This window comes from Chenopodium quinoa, unplaced genomic scaffold (genome assembly GCF_001683475.1).
Source record: "Chenopodium quinoa cultivar QQ74 unplaced genomic scaffold, ASM168347v1, whole genome shotgun sequence".
Classification (NCBI taxonomy): domain Eukaryota; kingdom Viridiplantae; phylum Streptophyta; class Magnoliopsida; order Caryophyllales; family Amaranthaceae; genus Chenopodium; species Chenopodium quinoa.
The window spans coordinates 9,669,092-9,685,491 of record NW_018745684.1 but is presented as its reverse complement, the minus strand read 5'-3'; the positions used below and the strand labels follow the sequence as shown (position 1 = coordinate 9,685,491).

Here is a 16,400-nt window from a genome sequence, read left to right as displayed (position 1 = left end):
ACAAAAATCTCAAGGTGTTTGTTGAAATTATCAAACTATTAATTATAACATTATGGCGTTAAAAAATTTCTCAATAGACAAAGATTATGAAAAGTTACTGAGGCATTGCCCGGGATACTCACTAGTTATACAAATTCTTAAATGAACCTGGTTCACAATAATTTATTATGAATCACTAACATTAGAGACATTATGGTTGTTTTATTAATAAAAAAAAATTCACTATATATAAATAAAGGTTATTGTATTAAAATAAAAGGCATTGTGGTATTATAAAGGTTTTTTTTTTTTTTTACTGAAATATTTTAAATACTGGTCAATATGAATAATGAAGGTTACTATGTTAAAATTAGGGTCATTATGTTCAACATAAGGGTCACTATGTTCAATATAACACCAGTTACGTGTGTATAAATCCCAGGTCCACGCAAGTTTTTTCCCACTAGTTAATATTTAAATGGAGTAGGTTATCAAAAGAAGAAGTGTAACAATTTTTATTTTATAATATAAAAAATAAAAAAAAAAAAAAATCCGCTAAAGGAAAGTACTGTTTACATTTGTGCACTAGCATTCTTTATAATTGGGCAATTCTAGTCAACTGCAGCCATTACATGCGGCATCGCAAGCTTTAACAGTCCAAACAAAAGGAAACCCTGGCAGTCTAACCACCACAAGGGAACGTAACTACTACGTATAAACTAGCCAAACCGATAGGAAGAACACTCTCATTGGAACACTCTCATTGGTGCCAAAGGTTTATAACTTGTAATAACTTGATGAATCTATAGTATGGACCAATATCAAAAAATTATTTTTCAACAATCACTCGCTAATTCTTACAAGATCTTCAAATTCCAACTCTTCGAAAATCAATCAATTGTTCAAAAACATGCCAAAAGCTTTTCATAATCGGCTAGTTGCTTTTCATTTCATTAGAACTAGGTGCTTGCCTGCAGCTATTAACGAAGTTGAAGTTCAACTAACTATGAAAGAACTCGAGTTGGTTAGTTTCAAGTTTCAACAAAGTTTTAGAGTTCGCTGAATTGCCGACATAGAAATATCATGACTCCCGCATTTACATTGTTACATAGTAGTAGGCTCTTATTTATGTCTTAGGTTACTCCATCAAGTTCCAAATTCATGTATCCTTGTATAATTTCTATAGTACTTTTACCATATTCCCATCACCTAGCTGATTCTATCCTTTCAAAATTTTCACTGAATGCCTGGTTGTGTTGCAGGCTCAACAAAGTTCATGTAAAGCTCCACAAGAGATCCTCTATGATTATGAGCGAAGTTGAAGTATGTAAGAATTTCTGAGTTTGTATAGTCAGTTTCTCAACCCTGTGAAATGGCTGTTAAAAGGCAGGAGTAAATTCTATGACAGCAAAACTAAAGTGCAGCTTTCTGTACAAAACAAGATTCATGTGGCCATTGTAGGACAGCCTCAGCAGTAATCTCCAGATTGACAGATGGAGCTAGCCTCCGGCTTTGCTAGCAGCTTTCTTTCCTTTCTTTTGCTTCTGCTTCAATTGACTTAAGCCCGCAGCAGTAATCTTTGAGTTTCCAATCATAGCCGCAACCAGTTCAGGATCAGTACATGCTTTCATGAGCTCCTTCTCTCGGCTGGATGCTTCAGGCATGTAATTAAACAAATTCATCGCAGTTTTTGCAGCTAAAAAAAAGGAGATGTACATCAGATCTTAGAAAGGTGATAAATTCATAATGATCTAACATGTCCTACATTCATCTGATCCAATAAAACTATTTTATCAAGTTCAAAGAAATTCCTGTTAACAACTAAATCCACTAATGTCAATGAAAAAGATGGTCTACAACAGCATATATTGGTTGAAGGCTTCCCTCGTAAAAAAAAGTTGGGCAATCATATGAAGATCAATACAATATTTTCGCATGGTAGCTTCTGTTCACGTGGTGTTATAATATCTTTTAGATTCCAAATTACAGTGGCTAGAAAAACACTTACATAGATATATGTCCTAAAACTTCTTTTAAACACTACTCCGTAAAAGATATTAGTAACTGTACCATATTATTCACTTTTGTAAGGCAAGTGGAATGAACTGTTTTCACCTAAATTGACTTCTTAAGTTAACCTGAAAGGTATTATATAAATAATATAAACCTGAAAGACTTAATCACTTAAATAGGCTGCGCCTTCAGTTACTTAATGGATGTTTAAAGGTGAGCATATCATAACAATTAGAATAAACAATGGAATGAAGATGGCCTGAATACCTTTTCCTTTCTTTGCCGTGCCGGGAACTATCTTCACTCGGTATTTGTACGTTTGCAATGCATTACATGGACCACAGACAGGCACAGCATATAAAAGAACATCATTCGGTAGTGGGTTACCAGTCAAATAATCCACATCATTAAGCTTCCCTTTTTCTTCTTCACCTATCTCATGTATATCGTCCTCCTCCATTGCCAACTGTTCCATCTCAGAAGCAGCAATAGCTGAATCTTCATCAGGATTCTCAAGCTTCCCATTCTTATGCTCATGTGATATACCTTCAAACAGTTCTGGGCATTCACGAGAGAGATGACCAGGCTTCTTACACTTATAGCATAGTTTCAGAACATCTTCTGAGCCTGTAACATAAGAATAAATCAGCCAATTCTTCGTGGATACCTATCTAATCATATATAGTTCACATACGTAATATGGTAATTAACACGCAGTTGCCTTGTCACAGTGGATTTCAAATTATAAGAGTATTGCAAGAGTGTTATAACTTATAAATAGAAGATTTCTTTTTCTTTTTTTTTAAAAAAAAAAAAAAACACTTTATGCTTTTGTCCAATACTTTATCCACCTTTTTCACGCGCGCCTGCCCACACACACACACTCACACAAGCACACGCACGCACGCAAGCATACACACGCGCAGTATAGACATCCTCCACACACAAACAAAGAGTATAGACATCCTTCACAAAATCTGATTTATTGCTCCCATTTAAAGCATAAAAGTCAATTTTCTACTGTAGATCTGATCATGAGCCACTGCTCAACCCTTGGCCACATCTCAGTACTAAATTCATGAGAAAAGAGATGCCTCAAGTGTCAAGTCACAATTGACCCACTAAACACCTTTAACTTACCGCATAAAACAAAATTTATTCCAACCGGGGACTACTAGCTGTCTTAGAGCATCCACAATGGTTGTGCATAAGGACCTGCTAACAATTTCTCAATAATTGCTAGCTACATGCTAGCCATTGTGGAGCTACAACCTCTTGTAGCTAAGCCAAACTACATAGCTCTATAGAGTTATGTAGTTTCACTCCACCCAATGCTATTATATTTATTTGTTTAATATATTTTATGTATTTGTTAATATATTTATTTATTTTATGTCATCATGTGGGACATAATAAAATTACAAAAGAAGTAGCTTGCCATTGTAGAGGTTGTAGCTTAAATCATGTAGCTTGAGAAATAATGATGTGGCAACCCTTAGCTACACGTACATGTAGCTAGCCATTGTGGATGCTCTTACAATGGACAAACACGAGCAACTATAAATGTAAGGCAGAAAAACGTTTTCTGAAGCATATTCCTCCTCCACCATTGCTGTATACTGAGAAGGCAACTATTTGTTTGCATGCTTGATCAATCCTAGCATATCAATGCTCTATCCTGATATTATTTTCTATCTTTGTCTAAGAAAAGAGCTTTGTATCCCAAAAGCTCAATTTGTTCAACATCAACCAAAAGCACAACAATTCCACATGTAATTCTATATGTAAGGCAGAAAAATGTTTGCTGAAGCATACTGGCATTGATGTATACCGAGAAGCCAACTATTTGTTTGCATGCTTGATCAATCCTAGCCTATCAATGCATTATCTGATTCTATTACTTATCCTTATCTAAGAAAACAGCTTTGTATCCAAAAAGCTTAAGTTTTGCATATTCAATAAATCAAAGGCACCTGATTACTGAATCCCTGATAAGCTTGAGTTTTGTATTTCGAGTTCTATTTTCCCTTGATGTTGTTCTTGTAAATAATTGGTTCAGTGATCGGCGGAGGTGTTTGATTCTTATAAGCTTATGGATTACGGCAATTTATTCACTTTAGTGGTGGATGTTCCAAGGAGAATGTTGGAGAGGAGAGTGATGGAGGCTGAGATTGAAGATTTTAAGATGGGGAGGGAAGAGATGCAGATTTCCCTTGATGTTGTTCTTGTAAATAATTGGTTCAGTGATCGGCGGAGGTGTTTGATTCTTATAAGCTTATGGATTACGGCAATTTATTCACTTTAGTGGTGGATGTTCCAAGGAGAATGTTGGAGAGGAGAGTGATGGAGGCTGAGATTGAAGATTTTAAGATGGGGAGGGAAGAGATGCAGATTTCCCATTTTGCAACATGTAGATGATACTTTTTGTTTTTTTGGGGTCAAAAAGTTGTTACAAAATTTTGAGGTGGTTTCAGGTTTGAAGATCAACCTCTTTTAAGTGTAGGCAATCAGGCATGCAGCTTAGCAGGGGCGAAACTTGAGATTATTGCTTTTGGCAATAGTTTGCAGCTCTGTAATTTAGTAGACCTTCCACGAGGTCCACCCATCAGGAAGAATAACTTTGACCTGATCCAATGACATATGTCTATCTCTCTCTATTCAAGATCCTGGTTTCTGTTGCAATTAAGATAGAGAATGAGGAAATAATATTTTGTGGACTAGATCTAGTGATGTGGGGACATATAATTATATGGGCTGAAATTGGTTAGCCAGACAAAGGTAGGAGGGATAGTCTTTGGTGAAGTGGTGTCCATATACATTGCAATTCTGGGAAATGTGTGTGGCGGTTTTCCACTAGTTTCTCAAGCCATCAAATACAAATATAGTTAGCATCAAAATGGGTAGCTCTTAAAGTTTTCCTTGGATGTTCATCTCATAAGTGTTCAATCTGCAGTCCTATGCTGTGGTTCAAGGTAGGGAATAGTTGTATTCAATTTTGGGAAGAGATTTGGAGGGGAGAGCAGACTTTGTGTTCAAATCCATTGATTATATGCCCATGATTTTTACTATTATGATAAATCAAGGGAGTTACATTTTTGAAGGCCACCACATGATAGGCAGATAAAGGAGCTCTCTTTAGAGGTGAATTTAATTGAGGGGTTTGGTAAGGAGAAGAAGAAGAATTTCTTATGGCACAATGCTTTAATGGAAATTATGTGGTGCGTGTAATTAGAACAAAACTCCCAGATATACTCACGACTTCACGAGTTGCTTTGTCTTCTAATTTATTGTGGAATAAGGTCAATAACATAGCTTTACTATGGGCTAAGGTGGCTTGGGGCCTTGGGCTATCAAGAGTTACCTGGCTGATTGGGGAGGTTCCAAAATAAGGAAATACAACTGGGTTAATAATAGCCTTGCCCTCATAATTGATATTCTCGTTTTTCAACTTTTAATGAAAAAAATATATCCTTTTTTCTTATCCAAATCTAATAATGTCTATAGCCACACCCCCAGAATACTTTATAAATAAAGATAGGAAACCGGTCACATACCTGCTTCATTTGCTCACAAGTCACAACAGGCGATAATCCTAAATAATAACTCCCTCCTTCCGTAATTAATTGTCACATTTTCCTAAAAACCTTCATAACTAGAGAAGTATGGATACAACATAAATTTACAAATGACCCTATAATAGTATAATAACTATCCTCTCCCTGTTACTAATTAAGCTGTGGCAAGTTAAGAAAAGCAATCACAAACAAAATTTTTTTTAGGAAATTACAGTTATTTCTAGACATCTAAGAATAGTATATATGACTGGAAAACTTGAATGGATGGAGTAGTTAACAAGCAAAACTGCTTCAAGCTCCTGTGTCGTTTTTCAATGTCATGCTTGGAATTTTCACCTATGGAGGCCCCCCAATGACAAGAAGACAAAGTAGTTCACTTAAAAGTTTAAACTAAAGGATCAATAATCTAAAGTGGAAGTTTCTAGGGTGAAGATGGATGATTGGTCAGGAACCTTTTAATGTGTGCCTTCTTTTTACAGTCTAATTTTACCTCAGCAACTCTGTTTTACTTGAAAGGCTATGGGTTCCACCTAGGTGAGAGCATTTGTTGGTGGCCTTGGTGCTTTGGCACTGGGAAAGATTAACGCTATATCACTATAATAATTATGCTCCAAAAGCAAAGGCCAATCTGGATAGCAGTGAGACTTGCTAGCATGTCATTCTTCATTATCAAGTGTCGCTATCTTCGGACGGAGGTTGTTTGCAGTGCAAAGCGAATCTTGGGTCCTTCCTGCCAACCCCCCCCCCCAACAACACTCTTCCTTTTCATTCTAGATTAGTAGAAGAATAGATTGGTATGGACTGTGGATTGAATAGGAAGAAATTGCTGCGGCACAATATTTTTACGGCAATCTTCAGGTATGTGATCAGAACATAATTTGCGTATTGTTGTGGGAGCCATCTTATCATGGCATTTCCTATTGGATAGGGTAAATTATACTTTGTCCTTGCGGCTAAACTGCTAGCTACATGACACTTCAACTAAATCAAGAATTACTCCATTGTGGACCCCAAGAAACTGAATTAAGATGCAAAGGATTCTTCCAATTGAATACCGCATGTGATCCATTTGGTACTCCCTGAAAGCTGTTGATGCATAAATTCTCTTCTAATAATGAAATAAAAAATAAACATTTGATTTATTGTAGCATAGTATCAACAGCATTTCAGACAGCTGAGTAACATCTGACACATATATAATCAAACCAGTAAAGACATACCGCCATGAAGTTCCTTTCTTGTGCTTGTTGCCATATTTTGATCTTGGGCATCATTTTCATTCTTGTCATCCAGTGCCTTTCCAGCGGACTGAAATTCCATGAAAAGTGAATATAAGAAAAATAAAATAAAAGAATATACACTATTATATTTCGTATCAAATATACATTTTTTTCAGGAATCCTTGCCACGTGGCACAGGTGCATTGACCTTCCTCATATTCCTTATAAGAAATTACAATTTTATCTCCTTGATAAACTCGGAATGTAAATCAAGTGGCAAACTTGTAATTAAATCACGTAATATTGAACAGTTTATAGGTAAAGCTGCTAACACTACAAGCGGTTTTATACCAATATATTACAACTATGCCACCGAATAAACAACCTGTATTTATCAAGGTGATTAACCTGTGCTCCCTATAATCTTTACCATGTAACTTGTAAAGAATGAAACAAGGGTGCCAAGACTTGAAACCTTCAGCCCTTTCCGATAAAAAAAATTGTAAAATTTACCACCAATCTAATGAAAGAATGATATAGTAGTAGTCCAATTCTTTCTATCATTTCTCTCTCCATTTGAAACTAATATGCCATAAGATACCAAGAAGTAATTGGTAATCAATACAAAATATTGCCTAGAACTAACAAAGGGTAACAGTTATCAGGCAAGTGAATGATCACTTCTCATCTAGAAGCCATAGATTTGGAACGTAAGACCTCAAACAAAGGGTAAACAAGTGATTATCACAGTAATATCCAAGATCTGCCAGTTTGCAACCAAACGATCAATCAATGTTCTAGTAAAGTAAGATGATTTCTTTCTCAAATCACAATACTCCGTATAACTTTGTTTAACATCCCAAATTCCCTTTGAGCACCTCAATAAAGATAATTATAGTAGGAAAGGTTTGGTATGATGGGTATCTAAAACACTAAATTGGGAGGGGAAAAACTTGAATTCAAATTTGGATAGGAGGTACCTTCAAGTTAATATATGATATAACTAAATTTTAAGATTACAAACAAGTGTCATGATGAAGCCTATGCACAAGTAATCTACTGGAGTACAAATGACAGCACAAAGAGATACGTTCAGTAAAATTCTAAAGCATGACAATCAATAGTGCCTAACATATTAAAGGCAAAAAAAGACTATAACTAGGCACCAAAGGGGCAAAAAAAACACAATTCTTACATATAAAAAAATATAAAAACTAAAATAAAACAACAATAAATGGCACTATATCTATCAGAGAAGCAAAAAAGACAGATACTGATAGATCAGTATGGTTATACAAAAGTCTCATGAACTTCAATCAAAAAGTCACCAGCTTATTCCCAATCTGTAAGGCTTTCAAAGATTCACATTTAAGCATATTTTCTTTTAACTTGAATTAGGTCAGAAATAGCTTGTCAGCAAGAAGTGAGCTTCTTCATAAAATGATTAACATACCACACAAATTTAGGGCACAAAGTACAATTGTGTCATATCTACCAATGCAACTACAGAATAATACCAATAAATTTATGCAACTTACCGCAAGTAGAGTCATTCGAATGCTCCTTTCTTCCTCATCCTGGTCTGCATATTTCTCCTTCATCTTTTTAAGCTTACCCCTCTTACCACGAGCAATTTTTCCACCAGCAGCAGATAAATTTTTGTTTTCAGACTTAATGGTTGAAGAATGACCTTCATCTACTTCTCCTTGCACATCAATTGTCTGTTCATCATCAATTTTCTGGCCTTTCTTTAATTTCCTCCTCTCAGCTTTGGAAATATGAGGTTTCTCTTTGATAGATACTGTTTTCTCTTGAGTTTTTAATTCTTCAGATTTAGTAAGTTGCGAAGTCTGTTCATAACTTCTACCAGAGACAGCACCAGATCCAAGCTCAAGAGCTCTATCAATGAGATCCTCTAGTTGAACTGAAACAGCAGAATTTTTCTTTCCTTCAGAATCATGTACTGGAGAAGGAGAATTACTCTTAATTCCAGATTCTTCTAGAACTTCTGTTTTGGGATAGGATATACTGTCATCTTGAGCAGAACTATGGCTCAATGATCCTTCTAAGAGTTCTGAAGTTATGCTCCTATCATTATCTTTCTCTAAATTGTGCTCTGTAGCTACACTATCTGAGTCAGAGTCAGATATTTCCACGTTCCCATTTTCTTGGAGAGCATTTGATGCCTCATCCTCACCTCTAACTCGTCTTTCATTTAAATGCAATCCTAAAGAACTTTCATCCACACGGAACAACATACCAAAACCCATTATAAGAGGATGGGGAGGAAGAAAATTCTTCTTTCCACGTATCATGAAACTTCCCACTGTAAGATATTCTCCCGTCGGAGCAGATTTACTGACTTGGTGAGGGTAGACCCACCAAGCACTAGTAACAATTTTTGAGTCCCATGCCTTACTGAGGCAAACCTTTGATAAAGAGAAGATGATAATGAGTCCAAGTTTACATACATAAATTAATCAGTACATGCAAAAATCTTAACTGATAGATCAACTTACAGTATAACTTCCAGCTTGATTCAATGTCAAGGGGGGACTGGCTGCTCCGGCTTGTGATTCTTTATTATAGTACTTGAAGCTCCATGCATATCAGCATGCACATACCTGTTACAAAATTATGATATATTAATGCTCAAATTATCTTAACAGACAATATCAGTGCAGTCAAAGGGGATAATAGCAAAGCATGCTTTTATACACTCAAGAAAGCTTTCATTCACACAGATGTACTTTTTGATAAAAAAAAATTATGGATTCCACTATTCAAAGACACCAGTAAGGTTTTCCCTTCTTTTCATTTGTCTTGAACTATACATCATCCCACAAAGGTGTACACGCTTTCCATTGTAGGTTGTCCCAGTCAAGTTTACACACATCTACATTATTTAAGAATGAGACCTCATCTACTTTTCCTCGCACTTTAATATGACACAAGTAACTTTTTACTTCTCAGCAGTATACGCAAATCAGGGTGTATTTGTTTACTTTTTTCTGACTATCCCTTCTCACAAGAAATTAAACGCCCCCATCCCCAAGATAACTTCATAGTTGATTAGTTGACTGGCATGGCTTTTAATATAAGTGGTTAAATGTAGAGAAAAAAATGGAATTGAAGGGGACAAAATAACGGTAAGAGTTATTAAAAAGAGGAAAAGTCTGGATGTGATGAAATGAGGAAAAATAAAAAGGGGGGGTAAGATATAACTCATATAAGCCATAATTATTCACTTAAAAGAAAAAGAAGGATTCATATGGGAGATCCAAATATCGTAATGAGAATGTTTACTTTTGGGACAGAGGAATCAATGGTCAAAGTTATCGCTTGTATATCATATAATTTGGGACAGATGAAATTTTTTGTTAAAGAGAGCAATAGAAAAACCACTAAGTTCATGGTTTATTATACATTTTATCAAGCACAAATGATCTTATTAACAGTAAGATCAATAGCAAAAGCTTAACTTACAGGGGGGAAAAAAAAAAAAAAAAAAAAAAAAAAAAAAAAAAAAAAAACCAAAGCTGATTGAGGCGAGGAAATAAAAAAATTTAAAGATTCTATTGGATGATTTTTACTACATTAAGGTCATTGATATTTCACAAATGATCACAAGCCATTCAAGGATATGAAGGAATTGAGAAAGAATAACCAGCAGCCAAACCTCTGTCACATTTTGCTATGCAAATCAAGCTAATATTAGAATTAATACTTACAAATCCCCTTTTGACATATAACGCTTAACAATCATCTCATTTTGCTGAGCATCACGTCCACTGATAACCAAATAGTTTTCACTGCTGATGAACCAATTGAATTTCTCAAACCAATGGACTTTACGCATATGAGATATTGTGGCGACTGCTTTTTCCTGATAATCCAGAAATAATAAGATTATAATTAGATACTAAATGACCAATAAGATACAGGACTTGAGGTACCTTTGAGAGCTGGAGACGTGTTTTTCTCTCAGCTGCTTTAAAAGCCTTTTCATGAGCGGTAATAGTCTTGTCCTGTTTGTTCTCTTGTTTTTTTTTCATGTCATACCACCGACGAGCATTACCATGCGCTGAGAGGGATAAATCAACTTCTACCTGGAAAAGAGAAAGATGAGAAAAAGAAAAAGGGACTCGGACTTTTAAAAACATACTAGTACCTGGGAAGAAAATACTAACTGAAGTAAATAAGTTTGGTGAAAAGTGATGTCAAAACTAGAAATCAAGAACCAATATGAAACTAGTACTGGCTTCACATAAGAGTGGCGGATCTTAGACCAAAAAAGTACGGAGGTCAAGGTTTGAACCTTCAGCCTCTAGTTAGAAGTGTAAATATTTAATTATTGTGATTAAACATTTTCTATACATCAATATAAAAAAAAGCTCAAAGCACACCAAGGCATTTCAGAGTTTCCTGCACCTAAGGAGTGCCTCAGTGCGCTTCCATGCGCCTCATCGAAGCGCATGTAATAAACAATTAAAAATTGTGAAAAATTGTTGTGCACCTCGGGGGTACTCCTCAATGCACCTTGCTGCACTTTAGCTGCGTTTCATCAAAATCGCTTCCGCTAGACCACAAAAAGCGCATGACCCCTAACACCTTGCGCCTCAGTGCCTAGGCACGCCTTAGGGGCGCTTTTTCAAACACTACTATCCATATTTAAGCAATAAATTCTTTATATCAATTGAACAGCTCAAAAAAAATTGTGGAGGGCCGGGACCCTATGAGCCTTATCAAAGATCCTCCAAAATCAGATTAAAACAAAATTTTGCAATTCTGTATGCAAAACAATCTTGGGATATATAGTAACTTATTTTACCTTATCTGCTGGAAATGTCTTTTCATCATCATCCATCTCATCAAGATTATTGCTCAACAGAAGCGTCATGCAGTTCTTTTCCAAATAGAGCTTGTCAATTAAACCAGCCACTGGATTTCCAGATTTTTTTTCTTGCTTCACCATACGTGCAAGATCTTCCCAATTCATACCATTTGCTAGAGCGACACGGACAGCCAAGATAGCAGCATCAACATCCTCCAAGTTATATTCAATCAATTGTGCCATTCTAACAGAATGCTCAACTTCTTTTCTCAAAGTGACCACACGATTTTCCTACAAAAGTAAGCCAGCAGTTCTTAGCTCCAGCAAACATAGAACAGGAGAATAACATAATCTAAATGACTGGTATGTCAGATTTGATGAGAGAAAGAAAAACTAACATTTTAAACTGGACTTCAGAACATAAACAATTGAACACATTAAGTGTCAACTATGCAATAAATGCATAAATCAGAGATTTTTTTAAGAATCAGAGTATTTTATTCTTAAAAAATTCCACTGGTCAAGTTCAAAAACAAGTCATGAGCAGGAAGCATATAATCAATTATTTTCAGCAGGAAGAAGAAGACCTCCATCCATAAGACTCCACTCATACTTCTTAGAATGTAAAACAATATCATATACACAAAATAAGTGAGGAATTCAAAGCAAGATTTATAAACCTAATTTCAACCACAAATTCCTTTCCTGCTCCCCTGCAATTACTATCCTTGGTAACTAAGGGTCTGACTATCCTTAACATGACAAATGAAAAAGGGTTTTGAACAATAAGGCTCTCCACATAAAACACAAATCAATATAACCATCTTGAAAGTATAGACAGCATGTACAGAAATAAATATACACCTGATCCATGCGTATTTTATCGAGCTTTTGCATAGCAGATCCTTCTTTTGCTTTTTGCTGCTGCTCAGATCTCTGACTCTCAATCTTACTGTAGAATTCATCCAAAGCTGCATCAAATGTTTCAAACTTCAAACAATCACGTGATTTGAATTGATTTAGTAAAATAGGGCAATATTCATCATATATCTGCATGCAAAAGAGCAAAAGAGATGTAAATGTCACATGTGAATAAATTGTACATTTTTAAAAAGATGATAGAAATCCTAAACACTACAAATAAAAATTTAACGAGTTACTTTTTATCAATACTAAAAATACAAGAGTCAATACATCAACCAAATGAAAGAAACTATTGGACGACCTTGCTGGAACTCTCTGGCTTTGAGGTAACACAGTCCTTTCCCCCTGGTTTCATTGCTTGCATTAGTATGTATCCTTCAGGAACTTTAGTTCCATGTATAACATCCTCGAGCCAATCCTCAAACCTGCTCACAGCTTGGCCCAAAATTTCAACTATATCCTCATCCAGCTTGTTATCTTTAGAAATTTTCATGCTTGGTGCCAAACCTGCATCCAATATAATATGTTCAGACAGCTGAGGACCATAGCCTAATCCCTCTCCAAGGACTATCTTCAAAGTTCGCTGTTTTGCACGAGAGCCATCATTTCCAGTCTTGTTCGAATCAGGAACTTTTCCACCCTTTTTAGCACTTTGTTTTACTTTTGATGTGTCTAAAACTGTGCCTCCATCTTTGGCAGCTTTGATTTCCTCATCTTCACCACCCTGATCATATGAAGCTGCAAGAGCTTCCTTCAGCTTGATGCGGGAGCTTCGTTCAAATTTTCGACACGATTCAATTGGGTATCGGTGCCGCGACATGATTGCAAAACCTTTATCATCATCTCTGTTGAAATATTAATAGCTCAGTAGCAGAACAGAGAATCGGTTGAAGGGAAGGGTGTTTTAAGGGGGTGTCACTCGTATACAGAATGAGGTCTAAGGAAAAAGGCTGTAGTCCTCAAGCAATCATGATGTATCGACAAAATCAAGAAAAGTCAAGTAATGCTCAATTGCTCATAAGCTATTAGTTGAGTCCAGTTATACAAAAACAACAAATTTTGGAACTCAAAACCTTGACAAGGGGAAGCTATACCCAAAAATCTGTTGCTTTTTTTACAAGTGCACCAAAGAATAAATTGTAGAGTTCAAAAATACAAAATTCAGAGTCCTGAACTGGTATGGGCACCATAAATCTTCAAAAATATTTAGAAAATTAGAGAGAGAAAACTAACAAGTCAAGAAAACATCCAGAACTGATTAGCATTAAATTTCACCATCCCTTTGAAATGGAGAGATACATCTCCTTTTTTTTTTTTGAAGGAAGATATATCTCCTAATTTAATACATAAATAACAACATAAGATATAATAGCTCATGTTTGAAGAGGTTGTTATGTTTTCTTAAATTTTATCAATTCAATCAGAAATCTCTAGGGACTTTAATAACAATGGTATCCAGTAATGTAATTGCATCACAAAAACCTCCATCAATTATTAAATCATGCAGGCTACTTGTCGAGTTGTCACCATGGTCCATGCACATATTACAACCTATAACTTTAACATTAAAGGTAAGCCATTGTGCATAGCGGAGTCACCTTCAATAGACCAATACACAAGGGGGAAAAAAATAAGAAAATGGAAAAAGTAAGGCAATCTATCAACTATGGCAACTGACATAATCATTGAAGAGCATAGTTTTGCCAAGAGAACACTCACATTAGAAAAGGTTACAAGAATTTAAAAAGATTTATCATCAATCTAGTATAAATTTAGTACGAGGAATGAGTACTGCTTTCAAGAATAGTGGGTTGATATCGTTCCCTAAGCTTCTATATTTCACATCAAATTGCACCATAATTTATTCAGATAGGGTTTACTATTTTTTTAGATCTCAAAATACCTAAAATATGCAGATACAGATAGTAATGAACACAAGAGTGACTTACCTATGAGACCGAAGAAGAGTCAAGACAGTGTAATCTGGATCAGTAAGAATAATGTTTCCTTGAGCATAAAGCTCCAATATGATGTAGTACGCATGGGCACCCAATCCAAACTGGAAAACAATAATCTGGCAGCACAAAAAAATATAAATAAAAGAGCATATAATTGACAAAAAAAACGAGGAGGCAACGAGGTTTAACTTAATCGTCGATTGAAATTAGTCTTGCAAAAATACAGGACACATTAACCTACTTCACTGTATATTCAACACCTTCAATTATAAGCTCAAAGCCAAGATATGCTTGTTTTATCTATCTCGACGAAAAACTTAGGATTACTCAAACTGAAAACAATCCATTCAAACACAATCACATACACAAATGAAGCAACAAATCTCCTTACCCTATCATACCCAAGCTGCCTGACATCTTCAAGCCTTTTAGTGCGAATATGCTTCCTCAATTTTAGAGTAAACCCAGATGGTGTATTACTCTTATCCCTACAAAAATCCAATTGGGCAAAAAAATATGTCAATAAAACCAGGGCAAAACCCTCATAAAACCTCGAACTCAATCACGGGGCGGTGTTCGTATTACCGGACGTATTCAGTTGTATGCAACCTAACACCACTTTCAATCAACAACAAAACCTTCTCACTCTCCCCAGATTCTGTAATTCCACTACTATTCATCAACTTGAACATATAAGTCTGCAATTGAAAAATACAACCAGATTCTTAATGAAATTAATATAGTTACAGTTTCAAATATTGCGAAATTATTGAAGAACAGTGAATTGAAATTGATATAGGAATAAGGAAAGATACCTTGGGAGAGATGTCGTAAATATTGGAACATCGCATACCAATCAAGTTTCGAAGGCATTTCACTTCGGCGGCTACATCGGCCGTGTTCATACGTACCTTCACCATTTTTGTCTCTCCTCTGCTACTAAGACGTTACAGTGGTGATGCGAGAAGACGACAGGGTTTTCCGGTAATGAGTATGCTCGAGAGTATGCGTGTGATGGTGTCGTAAAAGCGCGGAAAATAAAGGGGTTGTTAAATACCGCCCTCAAATCTCTAACTAACGCCCGTAAAATAAAATATATTTACGAATTTACTCTCATATACATTAAAAAAAAAATTACCTTTACAATGATAATTTTAACCCCCCACCACCTTTTACCGCAATCAGAATTCAAGGCCATCATTAATTTTCTCTATCTTTAAAAATTTTCATCCTTTAAACCATCATTTACCAACCCACACCACCTCCTTATACTAGCGCAATATAATTTTGCGTGGATATGCTAAGGGACAAAGGGAAGGTCATCGTCGAAGGAGTCACCAGAGACATGGTTTTTTTTTTCTGGAATTGGCGGAAACGCCCAAATAATTCGCCAGATCAAGGCTGAAACTCCTAGAAATTTCGATCACCCATACGGTTATTCGAAAGATCTAGGTGTTTCAGCCTAGATCTAGCGAAAAAAGTGGGCGTTTCTACCCTTTTTAAAAAAAATCGTATACAACCCCTTCCTTGCAGTAATCGAGTCATATATTTGGCACGCACAAGGTAACCCGTGGGTAGTACGTAGAACACACCCACAATGTCGATGGACAACGGTGCTCAAACCTCGCATCATGTTCGTCTCACCGAGAAAAAAAGACAGACAATAGTAGGATACCTTTCCGTTCAACTGATGCAAAGACTTCTGCTTGTAATTTTGACCATGAGTTGCTCTACATGCCTCCAACCCATTACGAATGGCTATGATCTGGTTCTCAATCGAGCAGTGTACCTGAGCCTAAACTGTGTTTAAAGAACCTGTAGAACTGTCAATCCAACATTTCAATGCCGAATGCTGGCTCTTAACCCTACAGTTGTTAACATTGCCGAAGTGCAGTAC

General features: G+C 35.9%; 1 protein-coding gene across 1 annotated transcript; it reads right to left on the bottom strand.

The window, feature by feature from the left end:
* Positions 1-957: 957 nt before the first annotated feature.
* On the bottom strand, positions 958-15,776 carry LOC110718280 (nuclear export mediator factor NEMF-like). The gene is given in 15 exon segments (XM_021897118.1): positions 958-1,675; positions 2,260-2,619; positions 6,788-6,875; positions 8,326-9,216; positions 9,307-9,347; positions 9,350-9,411; positions 10,519-10,673; positions 10,744-10,896; positions 11,619-11,912; positions 12,486-12,671; positions 12,847-13,390; positions 14,495-14,619; positions 14,895-14,991; positions 15,089-15,201; positions 15,319-15,776. Coding segments are annotated over 15 exon segments (3,411 nt in total). The 5' UTR covers positions 15,424-15,776; the 3' UTR covers positions 958-1,478.
* Between the last annotated feature and the right edge of the window lie 624 nt (positions 15,777-16,400).